The following is a 17040-nucleotide window of genomic DNA, read 5'->3' as shown; positions in this document are numbered from 1 at the left end:
GAATTGGATAGATATCCATTCTAAATGAGTCATAAACCAATGTATTGTGAAGATATGGTGTACCCTAGTTCCAAGTCAACATTCAGGGTCAATCCTAAGGCCAAGTAATCCTATAGGGACTCTTCTTGAATTCTCTCATAATGATCTTACCTACTAAATGCTAGAGGTTAAGGTCAATATGTGGAATTTCAAGTTGAGTAAAGAGAAGAGTTTTGAATTTCTAATGGTGAGAGTACCTTTTCTAGTTTTCTAAGACTAGTCAATAGGAAAATCCTATGGCTAGACCTAGGCTACTAAAGAAGTTTCTAGACCTCAACCAAAAGTGAGGTCAACAGCACACAACATCATGGATATTGGCAGAAGGTATAGATTGAGTCTTTTCTTTCGTATTGTTCTAACTGTCGTATGTTCGGTCACTCTAGTTCTTAATGTCATCATCTACAACCCCACCTCAGACAAAAAAACAAAGTACTCCACTAGAGGCAATGATTTCAACTCCTCTTGATCAACTCCAAGTTATTAACACTATCGATCATCAAAAGGATACACCTGAAGACGTCATTATTCCCGCATGTAATATATCAACCATTCAGTCTCCACACATTGCTTTAGCTCCCCCGTCTTTGGAACCTCCTATCGTGGAGGCGAGGGAGATTTTTCAGACCCCTCTTGCTCTTGAACCTATCACTGATATTACAGGTGAAAATACCCTTGCTGCTTCACTAGTGCCTCATCAGGTCCAGAAAGATGTCAATGCTACTCAGACTCAGGGGGATCATGGGGATGATGATTGGTAACGGGCTACACCTGTCCGGTCACTTTTGGACCAATCCATTGATCAGATGAGTCAATCCTCAGATGAGGAATGACAAGTCTACACATCCAGACACATCCAGAAGGAAGAAGAAGAACAGAGACATATTTGAGCTCAAAAATCTGATGGATGATACTTTGGTTACTTCGAGTAATGGTACGCACCTTACCAATTTGTTAGCTGACTTGTTTCCAACCTTGCACAGTAAAACTAGAGGCAGAGAAAGAACTAAAGTGGAATGTCCCTAGCACATTTGCACCTATTGGTGGATTTTTGATTTTTTTTTTTATTTTTATATATCTTTGCTTATTTGTGTTTTTGTGTGTGTTGTATTGTGTGAGTTAGGCCTTCTTTTAGGTCATCTCATACAACCTATTTGTACTTTTTTTTCTTTAATATATTAGCTATTGGGTTTATATATATATATATATATATTGAAAAGCCAAAGGGCTGATTTTATTGAAATAGAAATGATACATAAAGGTTGTATGAGCAGAGCCCAAAAGAGACACCCTACCCATACGATACAAGTACAGTAATACCCCAATAAAAAGATACAGATAGACTTAATAAAATGTAAAATAAATTTAAAACATGCAGAAAACAAGTAGCTAGGGACGAGCCAGTTTAGTTCTGTCTCTTCTTCTAGTTTTATGAGCGGAGCTAGATAACAAACTTTGAAGAGTTGTGTCATTGCCAGGAGTAACCAAAGTATCATCCATTAAGTTTCCAAGTTGGAGTGCCCTCAGCCTTCTTCCGCCGAGAAGTGTAAACCTGACATTTTTCATCTAAAGACTGACTCATGTGATCTTCGGTCTGATTTGATGTTAGAACCGCAGTAGGAGGAGAGGCAGTCGTTGTCATCGCGATAGGTTCTAGTGTATGAGAAGTGTGAATTGTCACCTCTGCACCTGATGCTTCCTGACTAGGATCTGCGGGACTATCCTGATTTTCAGTTTGAAAATTGTCCGTTGTAGTATGGTCAAAAGAAGGGATCCTAGGGCAGTCACCAACTCCTGTCTTGCAGTGATTCCCTCATCAGGTTGACTGTCATCAGGTTTGCTAGGAGTTGGTTCATATGCATGAGGTGCACTAATAGTATGTTCCTGCTTTTGACTATTGGTTCTCAACTGTGGGTGCAATCTGAAACATTTCTCCTGCGGGTATCCAAACATGTTGCAGTGCTTACAGTAGTAAGGTTTTTGTTCCGTAATGATTTTTTGTCAATAACCATTGTGAGCAGATCCAAGCCAAACTTCTTCTACACCTGGTAGTGTAATATCTCGTTCAATCAGAATCCTTGCAATAGAGGGCATTGAGAAATGAACTGCAGGAAAATTTACCTGCAAAGGTTTTCCAAGGATAGTCCCAATTGCATAGAAGATAGGTAAATCAAAGAAATGAAGCTTAGGTTCAGACAATGAGAACCAGATAGGTGCAATTGGAGGTTCTTGACTGGGATCAAAATTAGGGGTCCATTTGAGCAATTTCATATATTTGCCCTCAATTGTGATGAAGTTTTTTGAGAAAATGAATTTCTTTGAGAAAATCTTTGTGTAAACTTCTTCTATGGTCTGCTGTATCATAACATGCCTTCCGTCGAAATGACCCACCTGTCAATCTCTAACTAGTTTGAAATCTTCAAAAAATCCTCATGATGATCTCCATCTTAGGGCAACCTAATTGGAACTTCCAACTAGTGTAAATTTATATTTTCCTGCATGAGTTCAAATTTCAGCATCAGAGAATAAAATTATTGATTTGACCGCTTTTTTCTTAACTTTTTTTGATGATATTGCAATCGTCATTTCTTGAAACGGAATCATGATAAATCTGCGGGAATTCCACATTATCTGTGAGGTGGAAAGGGGAGCTGCGTTTGTGAACCACTGTAGCATATGAGGGTTTGGCGAGATTATCCCCGGCGAAGGCAACAGCATAGAAAAATCCTGAGGCCATTAGCGTGCTTCACACAAGCACTGCAGCAAATGACGCAACCCGTATGCGAGCAGTTGAGCAGTTGAGCAGTTGAGCAGTCGAGCAGAGAATGTGGCGGAGCAGTCGAGCGGCCTTAACGAACCTGCAGCGCACGCAGACGCTAGCAGCAGGCGATGCAAACGATGAGACGACGCAGCAGGCGAGCAGGCTCGACAACGCGAACTCCTCCATCAGCTGAAGATGAAGACAAAGACGGGAAGGATTGAAACGAGCGAGCGAAAACAGACGTCTGTTTTGTTTCGAGCTAGGGTTCGCCATGAGCGAAAACCCTAGTAGAGCGAAGAAGGAGACCCATCGCGTTAAAGTTATATATATATATATATATATATTATGAAAAAGTCAAAGGGCTGATATATTAAAGATAAAGATACAGATAGGTTTGTATGGGTGAGCCTAAACACCCAACCCACACGGTACAACACACACAAAAAAATGTAAAAGATGGGTACATATAGAAATAAAAGAAACCTAAAAACCACCCAGGCGCTGAAAAAGTGTGGGTCATCCCAATCTAGTCTTGTCTCTGGCTCTAATTCTCAGTAGGGATCCTGCTAGCAGATTGGCAAGGTGTTGACCATTACCCGTAGTAACCAAAGTATCATCCATAAGACTCCTGAGCTCTAGTAAATATCCATTCTTCTTCTTCCTCCTGAAAGTGTAAACCTACCATTCCTCCTCCGAAGAATCCGCCTGATAGAACTCCTCCGAAGAATCCGCCTGATGGGGTAGAGCTGAAGCAGAAGGATTACCAGCGGTAATACCCACAATAGGTTCTACAATATGTGAAGTATGAGTTACCGCTACATCGGATACTTCTTGAAGAAGTGAAGCTGCGAGCCTCTCCTGATTAGGTGGCAACATCGCATCACTCGCAGTAACAGTAACAACAGTGTCATGGGGGTCCTCAGGTGCAACAAACACCTCTTGTCTGGTAGTATCCTACTCAGATGAAACTAAAATGTCCACAGCAGTGGGGTTAGACCAATCCTTGTTCACTTGAACCTTAGATTTCAAATTAGGATGAAATTTGTGGCATTTAGCAAGGATATGACCAAACATCTTATAGTGGGTACAATATGGGGGTTTGTGTTTCATGACGATTTGTTGCCAATACCCATTATGGATTGTGCCTAGCTAGACTTCAGTAACATGAGGTAAAGTAATATCCCTTTCCACAAGTATTCTAGCCACCGAGTGTCTGGTTATGTTGAAAGTAGACAACTTTAGTTTCAAAGTATCCCCAAGGATAGCTCCAATAGAGTAGAGAACCTGATGGTGAAAAAATGCAGCTTGAAACCAGACAAACTAAACCATACCGGTACAGTGGGAGTTTCATGATTTGGGTCGAAATTAGGAGACCACTTGAGTAACTTCATAGATTTGTCTTTGATATTAAGATATTTCTTGGAGAAAATTCTTGTGTAGTCTTTAGCCACTGTTAGTTGGATCAACACATGTCTTCTATCCATCAGACTTTTTCTCTTCCTTCTACTGTTGATCCCCCTTTCGACAACTCTACTGTTCAGCACTGTTAGGCGAGACGGGGTTACCGTTGATCCCCCTTTCAGCTTTTGCTCTTCCTTCTACTGTAACTTCACTGTCCTATCGCCGCGCCTCCCTCTTTTGGTGATGGCTTCACACAGATCTTATGTTGTTGCCCTTGCTGGGGTCCACGCTGCTGGTACTCCTAAATCGTGCTCCTCCTCTCCTTCGTTTGAGTTGGCGGAAGATATCAAGAAACTTAGTAGGAAGAATGGGAAGCTAACCATCTTTTTTACGGAAGTTGAATGTAATCAGCTTGCTTCCTCCCGACATCTAAATTGGGTCGGAAAATTTCTTTATGATCATCAAAAAATGAAACTTATTCGGAAATAATTTGAGATTATGCATCTTCTTAGGGAGCGAAAAATTGGACTTTTAGATGGAAGACACATACTTATTCAACTTAGTAATGAAGAGAATTACACATGCTTATTTACTAGAAAATTAATCCGGATTGACAACATACCTATGAAGATTTTGAAATGGTTGGTGGATTTTGACCCACAGACGGAATTACCAATCATTCTGGTCTAGATTTGCTTCACCGGCCTGACATTTCATTATTTTACTCAAAAAGTGTTGTACTGGATTGCCTCAGTCTATGGTAAGCCACTCAAAACGAACATTCCTACTTTTAATCTTTCCCGCCCCTCTGAAGTCAGGGTACTAGTTGAACGTGACATCACTTCAATCGCTTCTGAGGAAACTTGGTTAGACACACAACATCATAGATATTGACAAAAGGTTGTGACTGAGCCTTTTCATTCGTATTGCTTGAATTGTCGTATGTTCAACCACTCCAGTTCTCAATGTCACCATCTACACCCTCATCTCAGACTAAAGAAGCAAAGTGTTCAGCCAGAGGCAATGATTTCCCCTCCTCCTGATCTACTCAAAGTTATTGATACTATTGATCATCAGAATGATATTCCTAAAGATGTCATTATCCTCGCAGGTAATGTGTTAACCTTTCAACCCCCACACAATGCTCATGATGTAGGTTCCCCGTCTATGGAACCTCCTTTATTGGGGGCGGGGGAAACATTTCAGACTTCACCTGCCCTAGAACCTATCATTTGATGTAACGGGCGACAATATTTCTACTGCGTTTCTACCATCTCTTCAGGACCAGCAAGTTGTTACTGTTACTAGGAACATGAGGCTCATGATGTGCAACAACCTACACCTGTTTGACCACCTTTGGACCAATCCATTGATCAGATGAGTTAATCATCGGATGAGGAATGACAAATTTATATATCTAGGAAGAAGAAAAAGAATTGAGGCCTATTACCAAACTTGATGGATGATACATTAGTTGTTTCGGGTAATGAAAACAAAATTAGCAATTTGTTAGCTGACTTTGGTCCTAGAACCAAAGGTAGAGACAAGACTAAATTGGATATTTCACATGCTAACTGTACCACGAGTGTTGACAGACTATTGACGTATTTTTTTCTATGTCTACTTTTTAATCTTTGTTTTGGGCATTCATGTAATTCTATGTGTGTGTTGTATGCCGGGTGATTAGGGTGTCAATTTGGGCCCTTTCATCCAAACTATCTGTACATTTCCTTTTATTAATATATTCGCTTTTGGGCTTTCTAAAATATATGTATGTATGTATGTGTGTGTGTGTGTGTCTATAATTATAATTTATTTTAAATAATAATGAAATGATGAAATAACCTCTGATTGCAGCAGCCTGGATAGTATCGTGATCCTGTGGCCTACCTTTTCATTGATGGACAATCTCTTCTAGCAGTTTTTTGATTCTGCCACCTCCATGTTTTGTTTCAGGTTCGTAAGGCAAGTGTTGATGTTGCAATTAGAAGTTGGCCCCATATATTAGGATGTTCAACTCACAGAATGAACTCAATTGTTGTGCAATTTGGTCAGTTAGGTGTTTATGCTAGGCGGCTTGTTCCAGTTATTACTTCAAGCCCACAATTGCTATTAAGAAGACCGGATGAGTTTCTTCAGGTTTGTGTTTAGTGCCTTCTATCTTTGTGCTTCTTATTACGGTTCAGCTATTACATCCCTACCAAGCTGAAGCTTCTTATTATCTTCTATTTTACTAATCAACCACTTTTTACATATTTGCAAATCTCTTGTTTTAAGACATATGGGTGGTATTTTGTCACTTTATTTTCAAGCAAACATTATCTTACTTTATTTTAGAGTAATTTGCTTACTATGAAAAAGCACGCTAACACGGGAGCTGGGCAGGACCTTAGACCGGTTTGTTCCAGGTTGAGGGAGGGACGGTCGGCCCTTTCTAGGCCTAGGGTTGCCACCCAAATTGGAATGGGGCCCACACATAATAGTAGTAGGTCTATTTAAGTGTTTCTTTGATGTTTAGGATTCAGTTTTTGATTCATTTCAGATTGTAGAGCTACCGACTCCTCTTTTCCCTTTCTAGAATTGTATATGAGGGTTCCAAGTGGTGCTCCGACTATATCTTGGTTGATAGGTGATCTTTATCCTTGCTATACCTTTCCCCCATCCTTTCTCGCCTCACTCTCAAATCGTTTTCGTTATTTGCCTACCGCCGCTGCCCAGGGACAGTAGCTGTCTTGTGTCCTTCCCTTCCTATTTTCTGCCGCCACCCAGAATAGCCTTACTACGGCTGTCCCCCTTGCTGCCGCCACCTCGAACTGCCATCCCCACGGCTGTTCTGGCCAACATCCTTGCTACTGCTGCCCCGGACAACCCTCCTGCGGCATTCCCTGCTGCTTGCTTGCTGTCCGGACTCCAGGAAACAACTCATGGAAACATCTGTCTTGTTGTTTCCAGCTTGCTAGCCGTCTTCTTGTCACCAACCCTGAGATCCAAATCCTAAGTGACACCACCTGCACCTTATTCTCTAGTATTTCCTATGTTATTTGCTTTCAGTTTGTTGTATTTTTAATTTATGGATTCTATAAAATTACTAGTGGTTGTGTTGCATTTCACCTCATTTTATATCCATACCTATTCTGGTCTCTAATGCAGTTTGATTTTTGTTTACTATATATTGCATCATTTTATTATGTAAACCTTTTTGGAGCATTTAAGATGTATTAAAAATTGCTATTTCATAAACACGAATACTTTTGTGAATGAAACAAAGTGAGACCGCCTGTGGAATTTTATGGCAACTAATATATTTAAATGACTACTTTAAATCCATCAAAATTTTAGGAATCAAACAAAGCTAATGTTCTACTTTATCGTTAATATAAGGTATATTTGAACTTCTTCATGCAGTCTTTCGCAAGCTTTTGTAGCGATCAACTTATTTTGTTTGAGAAAAAGATTAAAATGGTATCTCGACAATTTTTGTTTGGCTGTTTTAGCCTCAGATTATCCAAATTCCCAATTCAGTCCCCCAACTCTTCAAATTTAATCCAAATTTATCCACAATTCAAATCAGAACAATGCTACAAAAACGTTCATGGATAAGGCAAAAAATTGGGTATCTTGGGAAAGGTGAAAATTCAGTATTTTTATGTTATTTGCCTTATTTCCTAATTTTACTGAATTCATTACTTACCCAAGCCGTCAAATGAGAAGTGCTTGATGAGAGAAATCTGGACCCAAAAAAAAAAGTTTGTGAATGCCGCAATGAGGAGCAATTTACGGGAAACCCTATGAGTTGCTGATTGGAAACTCATCAGAGGAAACAGAAGGCATGAAAGTGAAAGGAAGGTGGATGACGGGTGTTTGAGCTCATGCTAAACTAAACGAGTACAGACTTTTAAGTGGTGTTGTTTTCATTTATTTTTATTTGAGGTATTCAAAATCGATTGCTAAGATTTTGTTATTTGGGTAATGTAAAAGGCATGATAGTACGGGTACGACAAAAAATATGAGCGATGTCAGTGAGGAGATTATAGGGAAAATATGTCATACACCTTAGAGTAAGTTTCCCAATCAGTGACATTGGTTAGGTTGCCGATAATTATAGAAATCTATTAATAATAATAGGCAACGTTTACAATTTTTATGTGCATGGATTGAAATTTGATCATTGAAATGTGATCATTGAAAAATAAATTTTGAGAATGTTAATTATAGATTGTATTTAGTTTTTGAATGGCTAGAAATTTTAAATTTCTCAAACCTATTTGGGGTTTGATTGAGATGTTTGTTGTACAAACAATAAGGGAGTGATGATCGATATAGAGATAAATGAGAGTAGTGACAATGATGGCAAAGTTGATTATGAGTACTATGAGTAAAATATGTATGAGAAATTTCTTGAGTGTAATTATGAAATTGGACAAGATGACAAATTGTCTGAAGATTGTGTATCCTTTTATTGTATTTGTAGTCACCCAAGATAGGAGCAAGCAAAAGATTAGTTTATCTAATGAAAATGTTGATGAGAGATTTAAAGAGAAAATATTATGATATTCTTTGCATGAATTCTAGTGATGCTGCAAGTGTTAAGAGTGATTAAGATGGTAGTGAGAAGTGGCCAGTTAGATCACCTTGCTTATAGGACAAGGTCAGAAGACTTGCAGTTGGGTTGATTTCAATATTCTAGTCACAAGTCATACATGTGGACATGTAAGCTAAGAATTTGAGCCCTAACCATCTAGACCAGTCATTACTAGTGTATTGTGCCCTATACTTCAAATCAAACTACTTCAAAATATGAAGCATAAGTCAATAATCTAAATCACAAACATCGGGCGACCTTACATATAGGGTAAGGCCCCAGAGTTTGTAAGTTGCGTTTTGTCGATCAATGGATGGAAGCCCATCATAATTTATTAGGGTTTAACACAAAATCAAGAAACTTGTTAAATCAAAATTGGAGCCTTTCAATGGATGAAATTCTCATCCAAATTAACCAGAGTCTTTCAATAGTTGTAAGCTCCAACAAAACTTAAACTCATGATTGGTTCTATGCTAATAAGCCTACTATAAAAAAAAAATCCACCGATTAAAACATATTTCTGTTTAAGAAATGTTTCTTCGAGTCAAGGTGAAACTCGTGAATTATTGATGATAATGACAGTAAATCCCTCTTCAAGAGCATGAGTTGACTTCTACCTTAAGAACATTTCTTTGACATTTTTTTTCCATTTTACTTTACTCGAGATATGTTAAAGAAGGCAACCATGGTTGTTAATCAGATTTCTTGGATGTTATAATTTAAAGCCCTCTGATGTAGTAGACAGGTTTCATTAGTATGCTTGGGATGATGGACTCAAAAAGGACAATGATGGTCAACGTAAGATGCCATGATGATGATTGTACCTCGAACATGCCAGACGGCAATGAAATGGCTGCTAAAATGATGACCATGGTGAGTCAATGGTAGAACAAACACCGATGGTGTTATCGTGGCAAGTACATGGACAACTTTGATAAGATAGAATTCGAGGAGGTGGCTTGGCAAGTGTTGGTAATGAATAGCTTTTCTAGGGCATACTATTTTCTTGTATATAGCTTCTTAGAAAAATCTCATCATTGATATCATTGTTTGACAAAGAGCCCACCTGAAAGAAATCAAAAGCACTGTTGCAAACATGTGCAAGAACAGTGTGCTTGGAGAGAAGAAAATGAGAGGTCGGTAGTGTGGTGGAGGGTTGATATTGCAATCTCTATTTGACTCATAAAGCAAATTCTTCCATCAATCCTTTTCACATTGTGAAAACTAGTTTCTAAACTTGTTATTTATATGTATAAAAATGATACTTTCACAAAAAAAATTATCATGCATGAATTTGAAGCATTTTGAGTAAGAAACTATTCCAAATGTGATTTTATGATCGTCTAAGCTCTGATTTCATCAAACTTATAATCAAATTGACCTTAATGAAGACAAATTGGTTTGATCTGAGCCCGATCAAGCCCAGATCAAGCATGATTTGAGGCTTTAGATGAGAAATTGAATGATCAAATGGATTTTAAGTCTGACAAGCTTATAGGCAAACCGATTGTCTCATCAAGTTGAATCCAATGAGCTCAAGATCACTTGATTCTGACATCATTAAGTCATTTAAATCTCATAAAATACCATCTGATCAAAGAGGTTACTCTGGGTCATTCGATGGAGTGGTTCAGGTTCATTTGGTATTTACAGAGGTTGTCACTCACAAAATCTATAAATAGGCCCCAACTCCCTTCATGAAAGGGGGGCTTAGGATCTGGACTTAGAGGAGAAATGTGAAGGAGCTCCAACCTCATGAGGGTTCTTAAGCTCCACCACAGCTGGACTGCTACCGACCGACTGCCACCATTGCTGCTTTACCACTAACATTGAGTGGTTGACACCTCTAGACCACTATCACCGCTTTTCGGCCACTGTCGACTGACCACCTCCATAGCCAGGTCGTCGTTGCATATAGTCGTCCCCACAGCCAGACCAACTCTGCCCGTAGCCATCGCCACTACTGACCGATCACTGCCAACGCCAATCGGTCACCATCTCCAACGTGCCTCAACTTCCTTATTATCATCATCGAGTTGCTGCCATTGTCGAACCACCATTTTCTGGCCACCACCGTCTGGCTGTCGCGATTGCCAGACCAACAGTGCCCGGCCACCGCGGTCGAGCCAATGCCACTGTCGGACCATTGTTGTCTGGCCAACGCCTTCGGGCCGCTGCCACCAATGGAGTGTTGTTGTCTGGTCATCGTCATCGAGCCGTCGCCACTTTTTGGCCACCGTTGTTGGCTGCCTCTACCAAAGACACCTGAAGCAAATTCTCTAGCACACGACTCATACTATCGATTTTTTTACACCAACATTTCCTCAACATTTTCTGCTACTTCCCTAGGAAAATTCACATCCCAGTTGTGTAATATTGCTTTCAACTATTGAAGTGCCAGTAAAGCCTTGTAACATACATCAGTAAACCCCATGATTTTTACCTCTTTGGATTTCCACTTAAAAATTTCTATTGTATTTTCTGTCAGCTTATCTTTACATGTATGTGTGTTTGATTTTTTTGTACACTAAGACTGATCTACTATTGTGAATTTTACTAGCACACAATAGTTTGATGCCATTTAGGGAAAATAATCCTGCCATCGAAGAACTTGTAAAACTTAAGAAATGACCGATAAAATTAATACTCGAACTAACGATGTATCTTGTTCTTACATTCACCACTTCAGGGGGCAAACACAGACTTCAAGCATCCGCTTCTTCCCTCCACGAAAGGTATTATCCTTCTGGCAAAGTCGCCTCAGGCCCATCCTTGGAAGATTGAGTTCGCAGAATGAAGGAGTTTCAACATAAGATTTTTCAGCTCCTACATGAGGGTTGGCAACCGAAGCCCGCCACCTAGATAGTGTCTCTTGCCACAAGGCCAACTTCCTACAAAGAATCCCCTACTCGGGGGTACTCATACCGGGCCTCCTTGTTATGATGAGATTCCTCCTCAAGTAGGCCAAGACCCCGATCTCGTCGATATCGCGAGTTTCACATATTCATCACATGCAGCTAGACTGAATGGTAACCCTCCAACACTCACGAGAAACTTGGCTCCTCTTCATCTTACTGATGCTCCCTATGATGTCATGTACGATGAGCTGCAGTGCCTGGTTTGACAAGAGTTCCCTTTAAGGGATAGGGATCATTTTCCCGATCGTTGCAATTTTAAGTGTCTTCGCTTATAGCCGAGATAGTCCTTCCATGCCCCATCCCAACAAGCTTCAAGCTTTCGAATATTGACTCCTATGATGGGATATCTGACTTTTATGATTATATTGATCATTATCAAACTATCATGCACATCTAGTAAGCTTCTGATGTGTTCTTTATTAAGCAGTGTTTCCTACCACTCTTAAAGGCCAGACTTACATATTGTTCTACTCTCTCCCAGGAAGGACTCTCCATGCCTTCAATGAACTTGCTTATTCTTTGTGGAGCTGTTCATAGCAAATTGAAGGATTGTAGAAGACTCATCTTATCTTTCAGGAATTTGTCACAATGAGTAGAATTACTTAAGGAATATTTCTGAAGATTTTTCACCGAAACCCGTCAGATTCTAGTGTTGGATTCAAAATTTTTGAGGTTTTTTTTAGGGCATTGCCCGCAACCTTTTTACAGGTCATTAATGCGTGAGAGAGTCTGCTATTACGTTGACCTAATTTATTGTGTGGAAGCATAAATTACTAGAGATGAGGCTATCAACGCATACAATGAGCAATTACTCTTACTATCATAATGGGAGATGACAGATGACGATCCGACTCATTATCGTCAATTTAGAATCGATGTATAATGTTATCTTTGGAAGACTGCTTCAATCTATTTTCGATAGTCACTTTTGTACCACAACATCCAAGCTTGTTTTGCTTTGACGCTTAGAAAGAACTTGACACAATCTCATCTTATCAATGGCCCCTATGATATAAACCGCGATGAGCTATGAAGAGTTCCCCTTAAGGGACAATAATAATTTTTTGACTTGTCATAATCTTTAAAAGTCTTCACCCTTACCTGAGATAATCCTCTAACTCCTTTTCCCATCGGGCTTCAAGCTTCCATGCATTGACTCAGATGAGGGGGCCAACCTTCACAACATCCTCAAAAATTTGTTCACGTCAACGTCCTGGAATGGTTGTGGTTGGGCAGTCTTCCTGCCTTTAGACATCAAGTCTATGAAAACTAATTGATGCTTGGGGTGGGGGGGACTTTCATTATAACTTTGAATGATAACTCATGTCAACATCTTGCGCATCACTAGCTAGAATTGTACTCCTAGGACAAGGATGTAACCATGATGTCAAAAGGGTAGTAACAGTTGTCCTTTCCCAATCAGGGTATAATTGATCTCAAGGGGGATTTGATTCGACCTCTTCCATGTAGGTTAAAGTTGCCAAGTAATACTGCGACAAACAACCTTGGATAGGTCAAAAATCCTTGGTGGATTTCCTTTGACTTCTTCCATGCAGGCTAATGTTCTAACTACAATCTTAGATATGTCAAATATTTTTGGTGGATTTTTATATCTCTTTCATACATGTTAACGTTTTGAGTAATGCTATAAAGAACATCCATTTATATAGGCTAATGTCATCGAGTAACACTCTAACAAACAATCTCAGATAGATCAAACATCCTTAGTAGATTTCATTCGAACTCTTCTACACATGCTAATATTGTCGAGTAAGACTTCAATAAATAGTTTCATATTGGTCAGGCGTATATGACAGATTTCCTTCAGTCTCGCCGTCACATGACAACCACAAAGTTACTTGTCTACCATTATTCAATGGTTGGATCACTCTCCTGCGGTTACCTAAATGGAATCTGCATAACTTCTCACACTTGGCTATAATCATTTGACAATCATCATCATTCTTCAAGACATAATGAATTAGTCTACTTTGGAGGGCAAAGTTATCGCTCACACCTGGGTTAGGCAATCATCGATTCTATCATTTTAATTATTGTGCTATCGTCGCTTGGTTGACACCTCTGTTATCATTAGACCAATTTCACTTAATCACCGCAGTCTTCTGATCACTGTTGCCTGACTGAAACCTCTAAACTCCCATCACAGATGCCTGGCCAATGGTGTTGCTATCACCACTACCATCGTTACTGAATAACCATCTTTAGTCGTTGTTATCGCCAGACCATTCTATCGAGACAATAAACCAAATTCATTGTTGTTGGTTCTCCGTGCCTCGACAACGAAGCAGCTGCCACTATCATCACTAGGTCACCGACACCCGAGTGGCACCGAGTCACTACCTCTATCATCATTGGGTCACTTTTATCGCCGTTAGGCCATCATCACTCAACAACAATGACCACCACCATCACAAAATCGTTGTTGCTGGAGCAAAATGTCAGGATAATGCCAAATTATTATCATTGGGACACGGTCGCACTTGCGGTACAACATCGTCATCAAACTACTATCATTCAACTAATGATGTTGGACCCCACTGCAATCATTAGATTGTCTTCATCTAGAAAGAGGCACTGCGAACACTAACTTCATTATGCAAGCTTCAAAGCCCGACAACCACTGTTGTTGTGTTACACTGTTGTCATCGCTGAATCATCACCCAAATATCACTATGCTGGATTATTGTTAATCGACAACCATCACTACTGTGGTACATTATCACCATCGTTGAATCTTCTTTCAGCTGTTGTTATAGCTATTCATTGTCGCTCGACAACTGTAGCAACTGTGGTACACCTTTACCATTGTTGGATCATCTCCCAACAATCGTTATGCCAGATCATTGTTGCCTGGTTGCTGCCACTCTTGTGGTACACAATCTCTCTCGTTGGACAATGATCTCTTGATTTCCACTGCCATTGTCACCGTCCGCCACTATTGAAGAACCACCATTATTCACTAATGACATTGTTGCCATCATCGTTGCTCGACCAACACTATTGAACCACGACTATTATAGTTGGACCACTATTGTGAGGCCGCCACCATACTAAACCCTATCACTTGACCAACAACACTGTTGCCACAATTACATTATTGTTGGATCATTGTCTCCAACTAAACAACTCAAGAATGGGTTTTACATTCTCAGTGGATTTTATTCGGCTTTGTCCATAACAATTTAGCACCGTTGAACACCTTCTGCGAACAACTTAAGATGGGTCAAACAACATAAACGGATTTTTTCATCAGCATATTCCATTAGAAGCTATGGTCGTTAAGCAGGTGCTTTAATTAACAACCTAGGATCAATAATGCAAACTAGGGCGGGTTAACATTATTTGAGTAATTTCAAAAAATTTTTAGTAACTCTCAACTCTATAATCCAAGATTATACTATGACGTAAAGAGATATTCAAAAGGTGTAATGCACTATCAGGAAGTGTGAAAACCACATCAGATAAACCAAGAGATGTACAAACTAATAAACTATCATCATGTATAAAAATTACACCAAACAAAAAAAAACTACAAATACTGATACACCGTCACAAAGTGTGAAGGAAAACTACCGATATAAACATACAAACACAAACTACTAATCTACTACAATGTCCTTGTCAGGAATATGCACTTGCAAGTCACATTTAGCTCCATTCCCTTTTTGAGCAAATATGGGGATCTATAGAAGCCTAGCTGGAAGGCATGTTCTCAGTGTCAGTTACAATCCAATGGTACATCAAGTGTATCTCTTTCCAGAAGCTTTGACGGAACTCTTTTCTTGAACACTGAGCCCACAACTTATTGTTCACCTCTTGAATGGCCAACATATTTGTTTGAAAATCCTGCAAATTCTTCGCATTCTAGCTGGAAGGCATTTTCTGAGTGTTAGTTATAGTCCAATGGTACATTAAGGGTCTGCTTGGGGCAGTTGTAGCTTATTGAATAATCTGCTGATAAGCTGATTAAAAATAATCTGTTGATAAGCTAGTTGCGGTGGCCATTACAAATTTTTATTTTTTTGGAAAAGTCAGATCGTTGCCAATAAGCTCACACCGTAGCTAGATAGGTGCGGTGTGAAAACGCTGTTTTCTGCGTTTTGAAAACGCATAAGCTGCCAAAACACAGTTTACCCAAATAGACCAGTTATGTTTTCAGAACGTCATCGCACCAAATAAGCTGCCCCAAACGGGCCCCAAGTGAATCCTTTTCTGGAAGCTTTGACAAAACTCTTTTCTTGAACACTGAGCCCACAACTTATTGCTTACCACTTCAATAGTCAACATCTTTGTTTGAAAAGCCTGCAAATTCTTCATATTCTAATTGAGGTTTGCAATTGTGCCAAAACGCAGTTTACCCAAACAGGCTAGGTGTGTTTTCAAAATGCCTGCCAAAACGCAGTTTACCAAAACGCAGTTTACCCAAACAGGCTAGGTGTGTTTTCAAAATGCCACCGCACTAAATAAGCTGCCCCAAACGGGCCCCAAGGGAATCTCTTTTTGGAAGCTTTGACAGAACTCTTTTCTTGAATACTGAGCCCACAACTTATTGTTCACCACTTCAATAGTCAACATCTTTGTTTGAAAAGCCTGCAAATTCTTCATATTCTAACCGAGGTTAGCAATTGTCTCGATTTGTTTTTCTCGAGTGTTTACCGGTTATGGACTTTACAAATAAAGAAAAATCACCATGGAAGTTAATTCAATCTTACACTCTGCTAATTGATCTCCCAATGTCAATATTTATTTTGCACAGTCATACATTCTTTTATACTCACAAAGAAGATATTTGATCTTCATGAACAAAAGGTCCAACTCATGCGAGTATCAATATCACCTCATAAGAATTCTGACAGTTCATGTGATTTCCTTTTTTTTTTTGGGTTGGGATGCCCTGACTTCTTCCATCATTACGTTGGCTTCTTGTCAAGGAACAACTCTTCCAAGGGGATATGAAGCAATGTCTTTGATCACCTTCAAGCTGGTCGTAGAATCACGGGTCTTGGTTGCGACCAAACTAGTTGTAGAATCATGGTCCTCTATTGCCTCCAACCCAGTCGTAGAGTCACGGGTCTTGACCGCCTCCAACACACGTAGAATCACGTGTCTTGATGGCCTCCAACCCAGTGATAGTCACTTTTTTTGACCTCCTTAAAATTTATCGGTTCAACAAAAGCAGTCATCCCTTCCAATTTGCAAGGGTAGACCCTAACTTTATCTTCTGCAGTACAAACCAGAAAGAGGAAAGGTGTGCTCTCCATAGCACCGCAAGGGGACTATTTATAATCTTGAGAAAGAGGGGAAAAAAGGAAACAAAAAAT

General features: G+C 39.6%; 1 protein-coding gene across 4 annotated transcripts in view; it reads left to right on the top strand.

Annotated features, from left to right (window-relative positions):
* The window catches only part of LOC110026577 (transcription termination factor MTERF5, chloroplastic), an 87442-nt gene that overhangs the window by 48649 nt on the left and 21753 nt on the right, over nt 1–17040 (top strand). For 3 of the 4 annotated variants that reach the window (XM_020727561.1, XM_020727560.1, XM_020727563.1), the window contains one exon: nt 6155–6337. The exons of the other annotated variant lie outside the window; for it this stretch is intronic. In XM_020727561.1, coding sequence (XP_020583220.1) covers nt 6155–6337 — 183 coding nt within the window. The remainder of the gene's footprint in view (nt 1–6154; nt 6338–17040) is intronic. 4 annotated transcript variants of the gene reach the window in all.

This window comes from Phalaenopsis equestris, unplaced genomic scaffold, assembly GCF_001263595.1.
Source record: "Phalaenopsis equestris unplaced genomic scaffold, ASM126359v1 Scaffold000381, whole genome shotgun sequence".
NCBI classification, from domain to species: domain Eukaryota; kingdom Viridiplantae; phylum Streptophyta; class Magnoliopsida; order Asparagales; family Orchidaceae; genus Phalaenopsis; species Phalaenopsis equestris.
This window is presented reverse-complemented; position numbering and strand designations above follow the sequence as displayed.